Genomic DNA, 20,050 nt, shown 5'->3' with positions numbered 1-20,050 from the left:
AGTGGGAATGGATGCATCCAATTTCTGCCCTTTTTTTTTTTTTTTTGATGGTGTTGATGACACACTGTACATCACTGGCCCTGGTCAGCTAAGATTATGTCACTTGGAGAGAATAAATTTGAGCTATTAACAGAATGTAGATGTAACTGGTGTTTGGTTATGGACCAGCAGGCAGAGGGCCCTGATGGTGTTGTAGTGAGAGATGGGATACACAGGAAGCCTCTTCAGCTGCACTCAATCACTCATTCAGTCTTACTCTGTCCATCACAGGCCTGTCTAAACATGTGTATCTATTCAGTTTATGTGGTCGAGCGAGATGGTAAGCAGACCAAAAAATACACGCATTTGCATCCTGTCGGGTGAGTGGCTAACATGATGTGATGGCAACGTTCCCAGTTTGATTCCAGCCAAGAACCTCTGTTTCAAGTCTGTGATTGTTTGTTGGCAACCAGCGGAAAATCTAGAAAGTAAAAGCTGAGGCCCAGAAAAACTCAGAACATAGCTGCTGTATTACAGCACACTATCTGTTTCACACTTTTTTATATTGATTTGACAAGCAGGATTAGTGCTGCAGTGATTAGCTGATTAATCGATTAATCAATCAACAGAAAATTAATTGTCAACTATTTGGCAATCAAAGAATCATTTTCGTAATTCTTTGAGCAAAAAAAGCCAAACATATGCTGGTTTGTGCTTCTTAAATTCAAGAATTTTGATGCTTTTCTTTGTCATACATGATAATAAACTGAATAGCTTTGGATCTTCAATCAATTAATTGAAAAACAATGAGCAGATTAATCTGTAACGTAAATATTCATTAACTGCAGCCTGAAAGGAGCCCGGCAAGCTTTTTCCCTTTGTTTTCAGTCTTTGTGCTAAGCATAAATAACTGTCTGCTGGCTCCAGCTATATATTAGATATTTCATGTCCTCTCCTCTAACTCTCAGCAGGGATGAAATGAACACATTTTCTGAAAATGTGGAACTGATCCTTTAAAAAAAACATAGTCTTGTTGTGATGTGTTTAGATTACAGAGCTGTAATTTAAAAATTGGCAGTTATACCCTGACATTCACTCATCTATTGTAACATCATGTACTCAAGCATTAACTTTATGTATTTAAAAAAAAATAATTGTAATTTCCTTTACAGAGATACATGGTTACGCAGATGTGCTATTGAGTCGGTGCTCTTGGTTTTAGGCCTTTTAGGGTGTCTATGTACACAAAAAACACTGGGAACTTGCAAGAATATTGCTGAAAAAGTGATGGACAAGTGTTGCACTGACAAGGCTCACATGGGCTATCCGAGTGGAAACACGCAGTTGCTAACAGGAAGCAAAAAACCAAATGCGGCCTGTAGATGTATAAGGTGCAGCCGACAAAAGAGCATGAGACAAAGTGTGTATCTGTGCGCACATGTCGCACGCTCTTGGCCCAGGATGGCGGCAGACGAGCTGCAGTCAGTCTCCTGGCAGACGACACGGGATCTGCGCCACACCGATGGGATTTCAGCACATCCATTCATTTACACGCACACACACACACATACATGCAAACAAACACACAAACACACCCGTCTACCACCTAATCACAAGGATCAGGTTGTACACAGGAAACACTTGGTAATTCAATGTTGATTTTTTTTCCCCCTCAATCCCCTTCTCTTCTTGTCGCTTCATCTCTTCTTTTCTCTAACATGGGAGGCCTTCTCTTCAGCTTCTCATAGAGTCATTAATACCCTGAGCAGTCTGAGGATCCGTGCATGTGAGACCTCAGGTACTCTGGAAGAGGAGGCTATGGGAGCAGGGTAGGACAATGGTGGGGACTGGTAGAGGGAAGAAAGGCTCTTTTGTGACGAGCACTAGATGGACAAGCCCTGAGGGAAGCTGCTTCTTGTAAGATGGGTGGTTCTTGGCCCGGACCCTCTTCTCTTGTGTCCTCCTTGGAAAGGGAGCCTCCGATCCAACACACAAGCTGTGATTTATAGATTGGTTCCTCTTTGATGCTGACATCTGTTTGATATTGCCTGACGGGGGGATTAAATGAGCCAACTGGCTCTCAGGGTGGCGGCGACCCTCATCGTTGCAGAGGGGTGGGAAAGCAGACACTCGCTAGCGGTGACTCACGGGTAATTTCATGCCCCAGTAATGGCAGGGATGAGATGATGTGAAAACATGGCTGCTGTGAAAGGCGTTCACATGAGAGATGACCGTTACAGTTTTGTGTAGGATGCGTGAAGGTTTAACTGTGCGTGTATATGTGTGTGTGAGTTTGACCGGGGGTGTGGGAGTGTACCATTTCTTCTCTGTGCATCAAAGAGGACACGGTGAAGGGGATGTGACATAGCAGTCCGGGAGATGATGCCAAACTTTGTCTAATGAGTTATAATGTAATGGACCCAATAGGCAAGAAAAGACCCATAGAGACGCGTGTAATTCACACTTGGTGTCTTGCCACAGCGTATGCATGCAACACGCTGATTGAGGGTGAAAATGAAACTGCTGGAGAGCCATTAGAGGTATGAGGGGAAGAAAAGGGTATGTAATGCCAGGAGAGGGAGAGGATAATTGTCTTGATGCAGCCTGGCCTTCAGATGTTCAGCTTGATATGGCACAGGAAAACAAAAGTGGCGTGACTGATATGTAGAAATGGAGAACAAAACTAATCAACTAACAGTTTTTGAGTGTGGAGAAAATGAAAAGACGGCACTTGGGGAAACAAAACTGTTAGTCTGACGTGTTTCCAGCCTCTCTCCGCTTTAAATCATTCGTTTCGAACACAGAAAAGGCTGAACGCTGTCGTCACTGTGCACACACAAATCACAATATGTGAAAAAGGCAAAGAATAGCTGTCGACGGAGATATGGAGAGACGGTTGAAACAAAGACAAAGTAGGGAGAGGTTACTGATTTACTGTCCATCAGACAGCAATAATGAAGAATCTCCAGACTGACAGTAAGCAGAACAGAGACCGTTTAGAGAAATGTGGCTGTGGTCTGCTTTTAAAAAACCGCCACTGTCAGCTTCCAATTTGGAGGGTCTGAAAATGAAAGCGGCGTAATTGCTGACAGTGACAAAGACATGACAGATAATGAATCACATCAATCCAGATTTAGCTGGCTGAAATTATTAATAGTATTTCCAGGAAGGATGGCCATGTCATGCTCTGATGAGCAAATGTGTTTTCGAACAAAGAAGATGAGAGGATAGGAGGGGGGTGAAAGAGAGGATTGGACAGCTTTCCTAGATAATTTTTCCAATGTTGTGTAAACTCTTATTAGCAAGCAAAGTCAACAGAGTGAGGAGAGTTTCCCTCCCTTCCTTCCATCGCTGTCCCTCTGTTTCCTCTCACCCCCATCTGCCTTTCCCCTAGTCTCAACACGCAGCCACCCTCTGTGTGATTTTTGGGAGCAATGGTAGGAGAGGTGGAAGGCAGGGATTCTGTGGAGGAAGGGAGGGGGCACACAGAGTAAACTGAGCCTCCCTTGTTTTTGGCACCTTGCAGAGTGCAGTAGAAGAAGAGAGGCCGATCGGGGAGTGAATTTTGGATGAGTCAGCTGAGATACGGTGAACGCCAAGGAGAACAGACCCTGCAGGTCATGTCAGGACACACTTGACTTCTCCATGGATTTAGCAAAGTTGGGGACAGTGGCTTGAATTGTTAGAAAAGCAGTGGTAGGATTGTAATGCATTGAGGAAACTCAAACTAAAACACTAAGCAAGGCAGTTAAGGCCTTCTCTTATCCAGTCGAACACGCCAGTGGGAGATTGTAGCAGCACTGGGCAGCTCCCAGCTGAGTTTATCAAGGTTGCCAACCTTCTGCTGCAAAGAAGCTTTTCTCAGAGGCAGCTGTGGATAAGAATATGCTCTGGCTGAACAAACAAGCCGATGCAGAGGTGGCTTAAGATTTATTTCCTCTAATGGCCACTGCATGCTGGGTGTTAAATTGACTAAGAATGTACTGACGTGAAGAGAAAAATCCCCAAGAAGTTTTTTCTACAAAGCACTGGGGCTTCAATATCAATATCACACACATTTTAGAATTTCTTGCAGCTGTTCACCTCCACCAAATTAATCACTGCCTTTGCTCAAGTTCTACACTTTTTCACACTACTGCAGACGTTTTGACCACAAAAGACGCAATGCTGTTAACATGTGCAAGACTTGGCGCAGCAGATGACAGTGATTGAATGATCAGGCTTACCGCTCCAGTCAGGAAATGTCGGAGTTATACAACTCAGTCACAAATAACTCAGAGTACAAAAAGCACTGCTGGTCAAGTACTGAATTTCACTTAGTCTGAAAATCTCCAGCTGGAAACACTTTTCATGTAATGCATCAAAATTAAGGTGATTTGATGCTTGATATTGAGCAGCTGGACTTGTATTTTAATGTCAATAGCTCGGCATTGATTGCCTCCATGATTCTCATCAGTAGTGATTTAAGTGATGAGCACAGCGCAACAGCTCTGCCTCTCCGTCTGCCCCTCAACGACATCCTGTGACTGGAAACCACAATGAAAGAAACAGCTACAACTAACTAAACGAAGGGTTGAATTCTGACTTTTGACTGATTAGATTCAATCGTACTGTAATTCTGTGAATTGTGTGGACCCCAAAGGTAGACCGTAAATGGAGCAAATGAAGGAACAAGACTCTTTGTATTATGATATAATGTAATGTGAGAGAATAAAGGCATTTTGGCTGATTTGAGGGAGTGCGAGAAAGCAAAAGGTAATGTTACAGATGTTTTTTTTTTTTAAATAATTGCAGGGTTCATGCATGTACCTTTTTCTGGGTTCACCATTACAAGTTTTTATTGGTTATGATGTGTAGGGTAATTCTGTTCAAGCCCACAAAATTGAATTCTGAATTGTAGTTCAGATGCCCAGTTTCAAATGTCATGTCTAATTACAGTTAAAATTGCGCAAAATTATTCAAAAGATATATATTTTTTAATCATTACGGAGCACTGAAGCCAAACAAAACAACATCTCAGGTGTGAATATTAAACACAGGTGTATTATAACTTATAAACCTTATAAAAACCTGATTTTGTTCGAATTTGCTCCACGAAGAAACATGTGATGGAGGGTTCACATATTGTATTGCATTGAGAAATAAATGTAAGAATAAGAGGTAATTGATTACTAAAAGAAAATTGGATGTTGAAGACAGGTTCAGGAAAAAAGATGTTATTGGTATAAGCCCATCTAATTTTGTTCACAAGGCTGCCTAAAAGTTCAAGTACTGAATGACCATCATTACACAGCACCTTATCAGCTGAGTCACATCCACATCTCTGGAACCCATGCTGGTGTCCTATATCAGTCCAGAAACACTTTGACATCATGAGAATTTCCACAGATTTTAAAAAGCAGTGAGCCATCTTTAACTTCCTGTACACATATTTTTTTTCCAACTTCCATTAAGATAAGAAACCTCCTTTGTGGGAAAATTAAGCAAAAGCGGGTAAATACGCATATCCTTGCACATCACTTCCCTTATCATTAGGGGACTGAGTATTATCAGTGTGACTCCTTCAATGAGCTGTTTAGTTTTTGTAATACACCATGACTACACATCATTTCCCCTCTGCGTGGATTATTCTCATAATCATGACATACATTCGTCATGTTTTTCTCACCTCAAAGTTGACAGATAAGTTCCTCTTTAGGGCAATTTCGTAAACCAGGCTGATCTCTGATTTGCTGGCATCAGTGCCTTCCTCAGTCTCGCTTTTTTCCTCTGGGCTCTGGAATAAGAGGCAAAACATCACAGGTCAAAATGTTGAAAGGGGACATACTGAGTGAAACTGATCAAACTAGTGCCACTTTTTGGTTATAGGTTTCCAAATGGACTATTGTTCTGTTACACTTGTTCACAAAATGCATTATCTGTTATTCACAAACTGGCCAGAATATGTCAAGAACTCAGAACTCTGAGAGCCACCACCAAAAGTTTTACTTGTTGAGTTTATCTACCAGTAAAGTAAATCTTTTAAGACTCACTTGAATTATTAGGAATTCTAAACTATTTCATACTGCTTTCTGTCTTGTACATGTTCTTTTAGATTTGTTAATATACAACTTTCTCTTAAAAGATGCTATATAAAGAAAGTTACCGTTATTATTATAAAACATTCTTTTAAGGTTTGCCAAGCTCATATAACTAACATCACTGCTATGGGGAACATGAAAGAGGAGCCAATGCTGGAGGAGCCTCTGATGTCATTTTTGCACTCGTTTAGAAGCATTGCAGTCTTTCTGAAGAAAAGGTGGATAGACCAAAAATAAAAGTGGACACTATTCAACCTACCAAATGCCGGGTAACATTATTTCTGTGGAAACACAGCCACATTAAAGAGGCTAATTCATTTGAAATGGCATCACCACAGTGTGTTGAGTTACATCTATGTCTGTCTGGACTTATATAATATACTTTGATTAATTCAATGTGAAAGGTGTAAAGTGTGTTTTTTTTGTGGAAATGGACATTATCACTATAAAGGCATGTATGATTCCACTGAATAACGTCCTTTGAGAAACATGCCCCTTAACCAAAGGACTACTTTTTACTGAGAAGTACATAGGAGGACTAACAGCAAAGATGTTTTGTGAGGTCACAGTGACCCCGACCTTTGACCACCAAATTCTCATCAGTTCATCCTTGAGTCAAAGTGGACATTTGTGCCAAAAATTTAAGGAAATTCCCACCAAACATTGCTGAGATATTGCATTTGTGTGAATGGGGCAGATGGACAAGCAACCCGAAAACACAATGTGTCCCACACTATGGCTGTCGCCAGTGCGTAGGCTTAAAAATGTATTTTTTTTGTTTTCCCTGCTTTTTTTATACCAACAAATAGTAAACTGTGACCCCAAAAACTGTGAACATATCAAACCAAGAATTACACACCTACAGGGTGGATGTCAGCCAAACTGCTGCAACAAGAAGCCTGTCTGTCTTCTGACAGTGATCTTTATCTGATATGGGATTGAGAACTCGGTAATCCAGGACACGACTGGTGGTCCTCTGTCTGTACAAGAAGGTCTCTTAAAGGGGTGGTCCCTTAAATAGGAGACTTGTTGTACATATTAACTCTGATCCAGACAAATCATTTTTTGTGAGCATAAAGAACCATCTCTCCTGGTAAGAAATAAAATGGCTCAAGTTTGTATTTTCATTAGGCAGTAAACATAGGACGGATGTATTGAAAAAAAAAGGAAAAGACAGTTATGGTCAGTGGGAAAGCACCAGCAGGTTTCATCAGTGGGATAACCAGACATTATTTCCAGAAAGACCTAACGACATCACTATGTTAAAAATTTGAATAACTTTTTCTCAATCCACAAAATTTGCCGCCCATGAAACTGTGAAGTAATCTTGGACTTAATATCAGATGACTCAGGTTTAAGCCTTCAGTCTTTGCCTTCTTTAAGTTTTATTCACCTCCACTAATAAGAAACCTCATTCACGTTATAGAGATCATATCATCAGCTATACAACAAGGGGTTTTCGGTGCCAATTGTCTATGGGAATGCAGAGTGCTGTCTCGATCTCTATCTTCTCATGTCCAGCTCTTTGTCTGATTATGTCTGAATGGCTGCGGTCTTTCCCTTTGGGCTCCTTCCCTTCACTTGCCTCATTGTGTGACCTGATACAACGCATGATTCATACTGAGAGTTCTCTTGGATTTCACAGGGAAACGGTCACGTGGTACGATGCACCTACCGCACCGGACAAAGACCTCACATTGGCGAGAGGTGATGATCATGCGCTCTGCTTTGTTTTGTGTTTTCTGACACATACATTTCCTTGTATTGTATTTTATGCGGACATGAGTGAAATCTGAGAATCCATTTATCCCTTTTCCATGAACTCACTAAAATTCTAATATGTATTCATGGTTTTCATGGTTACATATCCCTGTGTTTCTGTTTCAAGCATTCTTAACGTGTGTGATTAATAGTGTGAATCCCCTCTCAAGGCTGCATTAACAAGCCGCTGGGTGTAAATGTCCGCATCTGTCTGTGGGTGTGTATTGGTGTGCAGAACAGAATGACCAAGAGACCTTCCTGTGACAAAGACAAATAGAGGGCTAAATCAGACTTCGGTGCTGCTTCTACTTATGGATCTATTGAATAAAGTGTCCTGGGAAATGAATAAACAAGTGAAGATATATGGGTTCTTTACTTGTTCTGAGACATTAACTCTCACTCTGAAGGAGTTTGAATGAATAGTGACTGTGGGCGAACAGTGTGCTTCACATTCACATCAATGCTCCTGGGCAATTGATTTCGCAATAGGGCAAAAGGATTCAACATCAAACGATGCGAGAGAGAGTCTCCCAATGGACAGAACGACCTAATTCCTAGGAAAGTAACTGTTTATTGTAAGAGGTCACAGTTTCACAGCTCTAAATTTATCGTCTTTCATCACAACCAGGTCATGACCATGCAACCTTTCTAATGATGCAGATTTCCCCTCATAAATATCCAGTCAAACTGCTGATTGTAAGGTTCACATGCTTTTTTTAAGACAATAAAAGCACTTGTTTCACAGAAAACATAACAACTTTCATAGTATCATCAGCATATAAACCAACTGTCAGTAATTTACAAGCTAAATCAGACATTTCATTAAACAATCTTTATTGCCTGAAGCCCTGTTGAGTTGGCTCTACCTGTGTATAAACACAACACAGTTACAGCGTGACTGATATTTACCTGTGGTCTTCCTCAAAATAAAGGTTTGACAGTCTATAGTTGAAAAGAACACTTTTAGCCTGAGGACCTCCAGACATTAATACATGTAAGAGCATGCACGCACACGCACGCGCACGCGCACGCACACGCACACGCACACACACACACACACACACTTAGAGACAGGATGACAGACATGTACTGTAGACACAATGTGCCTCAATTTGTAAAGCAAGACTCAGAAGCAGCAGCAAACAAAGAGCACATTTATGGAGGCCGACGCCACAAGACAGCAAGTCAGGCGAGTGAGAAGAGCCAAAGCGTTTTGAATAACCATCAACGATGCCAGGCGGTGAGGATATGGGGTAATTTGATTTCCGGTGGGAGATGATAACAACAGTTAACAGCTATGCCTGAGGGGAATCTCTGGAAAGGTACAGTGACATTGGGAGCAGGCAGAATCAAAAAGGGCAAAATAAAAAACAGAGAAAATACTCTCCTGCCAGGGGTAAACTAAACTGTGGAGACCGCAAGGCTTAAATTATACATTAAAGTAATTAGAGCTGAGGTGGATTTGGATTCAATCTGATGAAAGGTGGTTACATATTCATCTTAGTATCCGCAAAGGAACACTGCGTAACACTCTTGATGGAGCCTCTCTGGGGACGACACAAACAGATCAGCAAAGCAAATCCTTTGACTTTTCATTAAGGGAAGAGTTTAAAAGGGGGAGGGGTCGAGCAGGGAGACAGTCATCTGAGGTGAAAGTACTTACAAAGTAACAATAGTGCTGCAGGAATGAGGTTTGAATGATTGGAGGGCAACTTAGGTGGAGAGTGGTGTGACCTCTTAAGACTTGGAAGAGAAGCAGTTTCAACAGTTTGATTTCTTTTTTCATATAATTTCAGTTATTTGGATGTAAGAAAGAGTTGCGTGTCTCTCTGCACCAGCAACAGCTGTGCAGCTATGTTTTTGGGTTATTCGTCCATCTGTTCATCCCATTCTCTTGAATGTGATATTTTAAAAATGCTCGAGGGAATCTCTTCAAAGTTGGCACAAACATTCACACGGACTCAACAAGTGACTGATTAGAATTTGGTGGCCAAAGGTCAAAGGTCACGGTGACCTTGCCTCAATTTTGTAAAGGCAATATCTCAAGAAGGTATTTAGGGGAATTTCCTCAGATTTGGCACAAACATTCACTTGGATTCAAGAATGAACTGATTAAAATTTGGTGGTCAAAGGTCAGTGTGACCTCACAATACATGTTTGGTTCTCATTCAAGTATTCATAATCTAATTATGGCAACATTTCACAGAAATGTCAAATAGGATAGAATGATGAAGTGATGATATTTTATATCCAAAATGTCAAATGTCAGTGATGAGAAATCATAATGTTCTGTAAAAATACTTTTCTGGCCATTACTTAACATCAAAGCTCTCTAAGACCTTAAGACATTTGGTCAGACACTAAACTGGTAACGCTATTTTTGGGTGTCTACGTTGAAACTGTGTTGATGTACTCATCCTCTGAGCTGCCTGGTTGAAGATGTGTGTGAAGCATCTATGTTTCTGAATATGCAGCTTCTCTGCAGCAACATCTGTATTTTAAGATCTGACATCTGTCATGGCTAGAAACATGTGTCTGAACAGACATGGATGTAAACTTAAATTGCAACTTCTCTGCTTCACAGAGGCATATAACTGTGAGGCCATAATTCTAAGTAGCCTGTTTTACCCTCCCTTGAATCTGTGTTAAATAACTTAAACTTCAGAAATGGATTTTGTGTGTCAATTCAGGAGCCCATTCAAGCTTTCACAGCAATGAAATTGTACTGACAGTGGCGGCAGGGTTTCCCAAAATGGAAATCAACAATCTCTTGTTAAAAACTGTGAGTAAACACTGCTTGCACAAGCCTTCCTGTTTCTAAGTGCTTGTGTGTGTGTGTGTTTACCTGTGGTGGCCGTTCGGGGATGGGTTCATTGCGCAAGGCTTGCAGAGCCTTCATGGCAGCGTTGTGTCTGGCTGCTTGGCGGGTGCGTCCCTCGCCAATAAACTCGTGACTCCCCACAGACAGCTGCACATAGAAGATCTTAGGAACGGGATAATGGTACCTGGAATGAACAAAACAACAGAAGGAAGAAGGGAATATTTATTATAAAATCTTCTTATTTTGCATATTATAAAACAAGCTTATTTTTGAGATATTCATCTATAAATATATGAAAAACCAGGGAGGGGAGAGGCTCAGACTTTATGAGCCAAGTTATCAATTCACACCGTTTACACTGTTCCCAAATTAAAGGCCCACCACTTCATCAGGGTCAATTACTACACAATAGCCTGTTGGCCAACCATTTGACTGATGTCTTGCTATTGAATCTCAGCTTAGGGATGGCAAACAAAGCACAGAGACATATATATCCTCTCCTCTTTCTTCTGGCCCTGGACATAGATTTTCCTCTCTTTCTTTGGGTCCTGACAGAGCGGGACTGAGCTGTCACCGAGCAGATTTAGAGGTCTGCGAGTCCGCGTGTGTAATACCCCCTCCTGGGTCAGGGGGAGAAGGGCTGAGAATGTCTGCCCAATGGAGGACAAGGAATGAGAAATAGTGGGAAAGCTAACAAGAGAGGAGAGGAATCCAATGTTTTTAATATCCGTCTCAGTCCTCTTTCTACTCTGCAAGTGTATACTTATACCACCATATGTGGTAGACACAAATGGATGGCAGCAGATGAGATGTTTAATACTTTATTGTGAGTCTAAATGGATGAAATATTTTCATGTTTGGTGAAGGCATTGAGCTTTGCCAAACATGAGGAGTTAGTGAATGGGGTGGAGTTGATTTACAAGGTTGGCTAATGTTACCAAAAATCACAGAATAACCTCTGGTCTTATGTTGGTAGTTTTGGTAATCATTCCTATTTGCAATAATGACTCAGTTTTTGGCATGTTGACAACCATCTGATTTTGAAGATTAGCTTGATTGTGGGTCTGACGTGTTTTTCCCTGATTTCAGCAGGAAGTGTGGTGAGTGAAGTGTTGTCACAACTGATAGAAACTGTGGCCGAAACTATGAAAAAAAACCCAAGTTGTAATAAACTGGAAATTGTCTCGATTATGTTTTCCTGAAGCATTCTTTGCATTTTTCTAAAACCAAAATACCGGAAATGCTGCCTCTTGACTAACAGTAACACTTAAGACACTTAAGATAACTCTTAATAAACATGAGTAATTTCTCTGAATATCTCCCCCCTTCTTCCCCCTCTCCTCATGTCTTTCCGCAATCTTCTGCTCAGCAGGCCTAACAATGAGTCAGCGTTTTACCCCCAGAATTCCAGCAGGTCTTTCTCCAGCCCACAGCCCTTCTCTCATCCGTCTGCTCTCAGCTCCTCCTGGCCACGGGAGCCTTCCTTGGGCGGGGGCCTGCCTGGCCCTCGCACGTCAAGTGTGGCCCCAGGGTCTCAGAGGACATGCCAAGTGCAACATGGGCTCCAGCCAACAGCGCTGAGCCGAGATGGGAGCAGCTGGGGCTGGAGCGCAGAGTACAGGTGCAGAGAGGAGGAGAGAGAGAAATAAGAAAGAGAGAGAGGGAGACTAAAGGGGAGGGAGAGAGAGAGAGAGAAGTAAAGAAAAAGAGAAGAGAGAGACGGACGTGGAGGGAGGCCTGTGGGAGACCCTACTCTGCAACGTGGGAAAGTAGTGGCTTACACACAAGCAAGTCAGCCAAGAACACAGGCAAGCACACGCACACACATCAAAATCATGCAGACAAAAAAGGCAGGAAAATCACGTCAGCGCTCCGTGGCCAGTACAAAAATCAGCACATGCTGGCTGGCTCTGCCTGTTCTGTGTTATCAATTATTATTTTTGTTATTATTATTACTACAGAGAGGGAATTGGACCAGGACACCTGTAGGGAGGGTGTGGAGACTGCTGAAGGGGAAAGAAAAAACACAAAACACCACCGTGTCTGTGTGATGACGTGAGCATGTGTGTGAGTGTGTATCTGCTGTGATTCAGTGATGAGTGACTGAGTGAGAGAAAGAAAAAGTCACTGATACCACAGCTCAATCAAATGATAACTCATCAGCTTTTAGCAGTGAGTAATGGATTTCACTTTGAGGATGAAGCTTTCCTGCAGCTCTTTTTAATGTGAGCCAGGTTAGTTAAGGTTACTCTTTCATCTTTAATCATTCAAAGACTCATGGGTGAACACACAGCCACATTCAAAGACACTGATGTTTTTGAGCCCACACACAGTCCTATACTGGGAAATGGGAGATATGGAATTGCAATTATTACTATAAATGACGGGGTGACATTTCGGCTGGAAACTATTTTCTCTTGTGGCATGGAAAACTATTTCCTTTCTAATTGCCTGTGCAGGAAAAATACAGCTGATCTTCTCTTACTGCATGTGTTAACACTTGTTCCCAGACTGAACAGGTTACTTCTCATTCATTACCTTTGTTATTTTTCAGCATATTTGTATTTACAGCACCAGATATAGCCGCTTGTTTCCATAAGTAATGTCAGGTTGATCATGTCGATATAATGTCAAAAAACACAGCTCACGCGAGGAAAGTACTGCGGTCACATGGCTTTATACCACAAGCTATGGAGTACATTTGATGGAAAAGTATCATAGGCATGCCTTATTGTTTCCAGCGGCTCCATCACAACGTCACAATGGCTGGTATTGTTTCCACCTTGTGAGTGTGTCATCGTGGCAAAATGTGGTCCAGGTGACGTCGCTTGTAGCGGTAACTTGCATAGAAGCCGTTTCAAGTATTTTGCCAGGTGTTTTTATGTCGTAACTATGCAAAATAGGGTCATAAAAACTTCAGGTGTTCAGTTGAGATCAAAATGAAGGCTGCGTTGAAAGATGGGCGGTTTCCGAGCAAGGGAGCCAGAAGCAAGGGGAAACCTCTGAGGCTGAAAAATGAAGCAAGTGCCAAAGTGCCAAAAACTGCAGTTCCTCTAATGGCCACTTGAGGTTGTTTACAAAACAAAGTCAATCCCCACAGACCCCCATGTTAAAATGCCCAACTTTGCAGCATAAATAAACATTTTTACAGCCTGATACAAAAAACTGTTTTGGTTTCTTTAGCTAATTTCAACATTCATGACAATACATCACGCTAGCTACGTCCATTATTTTATACAGTCTGTGCCGAGAAGCAGGGGGACAGGGTGTACGGAAGAGGCCATTGCCCCCTCATCTTTATGCCCCTGGCTCACAAACTTTTACAGGTGTTTAGCTGAGATTAAAATGAAGGCCTAATTCGAAGATGAGTGGAGTCCAAATAAGGGCACCAGAAGTAAGAGGGTAGGAAGTAAAGAAAGGGCCACTATCCCCCTAACATTTCACACCCTTAGCCAACATTTGCTTTATATCGCAAAACACCACATTGCAGCTGGAGTAATCCCACCACTATGGGCTCTAGTTTCATAGCTGGGTTTTCCTTTACTTTTCAAGTTAGCGTTGGTGCGTTGGGAAATCTTTTTTTCATATCATATCAAATCATATTTAGTACTCACAGTGATGTACAGTCAGTTTATTTAAAGTTGACCATACTTTCTGAATAGAATAAAATAAAAATGCAAACATATAGTGATACAACAACTTGTGGAATCTATGTATGCAAACTTAAAATATCTGGTGTGTAACTCAACACATGACGTTGACCAGTTGCAGATGGTGGTGTGGAAAAAGCTGTGAAAATTTCAACAGCTATGGCTGGCAAAAGCTGTGCAGACCACAGCAATCAAAACCAAATGCAGCACTTCCTTTTGGTCATAAAGCTGCCATTTTCTCCATAAGAACAAACATTAAATTCATTATTTTTCAATATATTGCAGCCCTTAATCTGCTCAGTCAACTTTTGTGGTTGTTAGAAAACACATTAGAGGTCACAAATACTACTCATAAACCATAAAATATCAAATAAAATACTCATTAAGTTGTTGAAACTTGCAGCAGTTAATGTATATACACATTTGTGATTATATAATTAGCACAACAATATGTTGTACATGGGTGATCTTTGTATGGGTGGGCTTTTGCATTTACGGTGCTGATTTTTTTTTTTGTTTTCTTTTTTGCGAATATGTACTGCTCTCTGTGTGAAGCTGCCTTTGACTGGCCATGTGGGCATCAGATAGGGCAGTCATTTTTGTTGGTCTTGCTGTGTTGCTGGGTTCTTTTGACTATATAGCTTCTCTATTTGTGCTTTGTTGGTGTACTCTTCCTTTAAAAGACAACCTACAACAATGTATAACTGCATAAAACTATAGCACAACAATAAATGAGCTTTGGCTGTCTTAGTCGCATTTCTTTGCAAAACAAACAAAAAAACCTCACAACAGGAAGAGGAGAATGTGGACTTGGTTGCAGCTATGGAAAAGAACATGAAATGCAGATTTTTCAGTAAGTTTGTGTGGGTAAATATGTTTTTAGCAGTAGTATTATGCCAGCTTGCCAGTGTGGTGATCTGATTGTTTAGACTATAAATGTGGGATGTATTCGCACCCACATTGTTGGATTTTAGCCCTAAATTTCAAACCTGACACTGAGTGTATTTGGTCCACGTGTCAGCCCTGTGATTTACTGACAACCCGTGCAGGGTTTTCCCCACCTCTTGTCCTGAGCCTTTAAAGGATAAGTGATTATAGATAATGGATGGATGGATGGATGGATGGATGGATTTTGACAGCCGTCGGACATGTCTCATAGCAGGATCTAAAACCACAGTTTTCAATTGACAAAAACATATTTCAATTTCTCTCTAAAAATGTAAACTTTTGTCCAAGACATCTTAAATTCACAGTGTAAAGGGACTTTTTACATCTGCATTTTTAATTTCTTAATATGTAAAATATGTGTGAAACACACATTTAAATGTCAGTTTGCTCATAAACTATTAAACTAAAAGGGTAAATCAAGAAACAGTAATTCAGTTGTAATGCTGCTTGCAGTGGTGCAGACCTGTATAAGTGTTAATAAAGGCAAACATTTAAGCAATTCAAGCTTGCTTTAGTATGGTTGCTCCTGGATTAAGCCTGGAAGACTGAAAACATATGTATTCTACTACAGGAAAGAGCAAAAGAGCAGCAGACAGGAAAAAGTGGGCCAACCAAACACAGACAAATAACGAGACATGAATGAGGAAGCGTACTGGCCCACTTTGTCTTCCAGCATCTCTGCGCTTGACCACCAAGACGTCTACTGGCCACACATGCAAACAGTTGTATGCTTAAACCACAATTACACACAGACATAAACACACACAACTGACTCAAAGCCTTGTAAAGGGCTACAGGGCTGTGCTGGGATTAAAAGGGTGACAGAGATTTGGGGGTGGGGGGGATGCAAAAACTTGGACAGGATCACTTCTCCACCAGCTGCACTTTCTTCCAATCTGCTGTCAGACCTTTACTTATTTTCTCTCCCTCCCAACTTCCATTCTTCATTCCCCGTGTCCATCATTGATTGCTTTCCTTCCCTTTTGCCGCACGCAATTGTTAATGTAGAAAATACATGGTGGTGTGAGAAAACAGTCCATGTTGTCAAGTAAACATGGTGTTGGGAAGTGTATTCAAAGTTCCTTGGACCCCATGTGAGGTCAGAAACCACTAACCCACATGGGAAAAATGGATTCAGCGTGATGGCAGAGCTGTGGTTTCACATGAAATTATTTCTTTGTCAGTAATTGCTCATTAAGGAGTATTTTCCCATACAGCCCCTAGCCATAAAACACAAAAATACAAGTTACAGTTGCTCCAACCCACTAATATCTATTTCAGAGTTTTCACTAAAATAAAATTCACGTGGTATTTAAAGTAAATGAAAAATTAAATCATTAGTGGGATTGAAAAAACACAACACACTGCTTCTAATGATGACAAGACCAGTACCAGATCTGGTAATTTTATTCTAAGTGGTGTTGCATATTGTGTTTGTTTGTTCATTTAACTATGACATAAGAGGATGAAATTCAATTTTGTGACCGTATTATAACTGTCATCTGTTATGTTGGCCATTTAGTTCAAGCCCGCGGGAACAGCACCAAGCTCTAAAGCCTATTGGACATAGTGGCAAAAAAAGTGGAATTATAACTTCTGTCCCATGATGCCACTGGGCCCAAAAAGACTTTTTCCAAAGATTAACATTGTGAAAGATATGTCTGTAAATCAATAGATACATTATTGTGAACGTCAGAACCAACATGAGATGATCAGAATTCAGGATTCGATCCATTTGGTCCAATGACATTTCGAAAGTCTACAAGAACCGCACCACTGAATCACCTTTATCCACATTTAAGTTAGTGCAGCGCTAAAACAGAATTAGTCAGCTTGGCTGGCAGAAGTCTCAGATGCACATGCTCTCTGGGCTCAAGGATGCGAAAATCCAGGCAATTTTATATCCAGAATTTAGACTTTTTGGCTACATATGCCAAAGAGCAATTTTCAGGAATGAACAGGACCTTGCCTCCAACACTGTATCCAGTTCTCTTTATACATCCATGCTTTAGCGTAATGAGCTAAAACTTTAGTTCAGAGTGCGAATATTTTTTTCCTGAAAAGACGATGCCAGCAACCTCACTGGGTCATAGACACACCAAGATCCTTTATAGTTTCAATTTAACTGGCAATCAATGGTGCATTCACTCACACAACATGAATTGTAAGTGTCAACTCAATCAAGTGACAACTAATATACAAGCGGTGTTAGAAAATATCAATAACCTTGAGAAACAAGGCATTTAGCAGTGAGTAAACAATTATGAATTTTGATACTGTATCAATTCTCAAACACACTATCGATTTTTAGTTTCAGTTCATTTTGTGTTGTGCTTAAACCCCTGATCACTAGATCCATCTTCAGCATAACAATATATCGTAGAGTAAACTAGCGAGAGAACACAGGCCTGTGAAACAGGGAGTCATAAAGGGCACATCGCTGGCTTCTAATATTAGATTAAAAAAAGCAATATATCAGCTTGCTTACAGTATCGCAAAATATCAAATCATAACCACTGTATGCATTGCGTATCAAATTGGCAAATTCTTGCCAATAAATGGCCTTCTCATAAACTATAAAACTTAATACAGAAATACACTGTATTTAACTTTGCTTTTAGTTAAATGTTTTAAAGAAGTAGAAACAGTTAACCTTCAAATGATGAGGGTGTTCAAACGTTTACAGAACAGATGGAGAAAGTGTGAAAAGATGTTCGAAAATGCAAACAAACAGATTTAATGTGATAATGAGAACCTGTGTATGTGAGACCTGTAGCGGTCTCAAAGAAGCCACAACTAGTTACTCCAACAGACGTCCCCTGAGGCATCTCTGACTCACAGATACATTAATTCACTGCGATGGTGAGAAATTAAAATGGTTCATGTGTTGGAGCATTAAGATGTGAATCTTGTGGTGGAGCCTTTGTATAAAAACTGAATGTTCAAATCGACATTGTCACCGACACACATCAAATCAGTCAGGTTTAAAATACAATAAAAGCAAATGTAAAGCCAATAACATGTGGGCTCACCATCCACAGCTTTTAACTGGCCACGAATAGGTCTCATTCTACAGTTTAATATAACCAAACTTTTTTTTCATTTAAGTATGTCATGGGGGCGATGTATTTTCTTACCTCAAATCCCTCCTGTGTAATGCACTGCTGTGTCTATGTGCAGGAGACAGCTGGTGTCTCATACTGACTACACATATCACTGCCTGTGCCGACAACAGCTATTTAAGAATTCCTAAAAGACTCAGTACATAAAACAGAGGTTTCATAACCAATTTTAATTAAATTGTCCAATCTGACAGTGTTTATTGTTTTTACTGTTTGTTGTGGTTTCAGTTTCGAACAAGAGATTAAAGCTCTCTTTGTGCGAGCTCTGTAATCAGTGTGCCCTTTTCCATGCCTGGCTCACGAGAAGTCACGGCCCCCTGTGTAAACCGACCCCTGCTCTCCTGTCACACTTTATTGCTGAGTCACAGTGGTACATCAAGATTTGTTTCCAAACATGATAGATTTACAGCACTATAAATGACAGGTAGCACGCTACAGAAAAAAAATGGGCTTTGTGGGTAAAAAACAAGGACGGATTTCATTAAGCTGGCAATAAAAAAGCAACCACTGGAGATCATCTGACTGAAAACAGGCATTATGTGAATAATACTGACTCCTTGAGCACAAAAATTATCAGTTAGTAATAGAAGACTCGCAAGTGTGTGCAAAGAAATTGCATCATGTGTGCATTTATGTGACATAGCAAAAGAAAATTAAAAAATAACTTAGTTTCTATGCAAGCCTCTCTGCCTGCAAATGATTTTCCTTCCTCTTTTCATCCAGGCATCTCTTAGGGGACATATTTCACTGACTGATAAATGGTTCTTCGAAACTGGCTGCTGGCCAGACTGAATGTTTGATTCACTCAAGGTTAGGTGAGAACAGTGCTGTTTAAACTCAGATGAGCAGCAAACTAGCACACTGAGTCACACTTAAAATGTGGATTTTTGAGCTGGATTGCGGTTTGCTTGTGCTGAGAGCGCAACACAAACCAATTACATGATGTGAAATACGGTTGCTCAGATTCCCCAATTTCCGTGTGAGCTCTCAAGTGGTAGGACCACCAAAGAAGACGTGCAGCATCACTTAACTGAACAAACTTTGTTTTGACTTTCCCCGCACTGAAAACTATTATAATGACGCAAGAAGACAGGTCCCCTAACAGTAATATGGCACTGAAAAAGCCCTGATGCACAAAGTGTCTACTGCTGGTATGATTCAAACCAACTAGAACAGGTATAAATTTGTTAAACATGTCCGCTACTTCTGTGTTCCTCATCACTTCTTCCCATGACATATGCAATCACAGTAAAGTGACTAGTGATTGCGGTGTTTTTAGAACTTAAGAATTTATTTTCCCTGAAAAAGGATCCTGTTCTCCCTGTCATAATTACAGGAAATCAGTGGAGAAAGTAGACTTATAAAAACACCCGGGTGTGCACTTGGACTGGAGAATAAATACAGAGACACTATTTACAAAAAGGGCTGTTCATACGCTTTTGTATGAGGATACAAGAGCCTAACATGTGCAGCAGGATGCATCTCTGAATCAGCATCCTGGATGATAACATATAAAGGCTAATCCCAAAAGTTTAAAGGCCCCGACACAACGAGTCGGTCAATGTTGGGCCGTTTGTAAGCGGCCATCGCCCTAGTTGCTGTCGTGTGTCATGCACCACTGGCTCTTGTCAGCTTTGGTTGGCTTTTTTCTACCTATACAGCGTGCTGAATCAACGTTGGCGATAGCAG

At 40.9% G+C, this 20,050-nt stretch overlaps 1 protein-coding gene across 1 annotated transcript in view; it reads right to left on the bottom strand.

The window, feature by feature from the left end:
* The window catches only part of stau2 (staufen double-stranded RNA binding protein 2), a 103,771-nt gene that overhangs the window by 70,904 nt on the left and 12,817 nt on the right, over positions 1–20,050 (bottom strand). The window contains exons 6-7 of the mRNA XM_042510548.1: positions 10,666–10,825; positions 5,648–5,755 (exon numbers count right to left, since the gene is read on the bottom strand). Coding sequence (XP_042366482.1) covers positions 5,648–5,755; positions 10,666–10,825 — 268 coding nt within the window. The remainder of the gene's footprint in view (positions 1–5,647; positions 5,756–10,665; positions 10,826–20,050) is intronic.

This window comes from Plectropomus leopardus, chromosome 21 (assembly GCF_008729295.1).
Source record: "Plectropomus leopardus isolate mb chromosome 21, YSFRI_Pleo_2.0, whole genome shotgun sequence".
Lineage (NCBI taxonomy): Eukaryota > Metazoa > Chordata > Actinopteri > Perciformes > Serranidae > Plectropomus > Plectropomus leopardus.
This window is presented reverse-complemented; position numbering and strand designations above follow the sequence as displayed.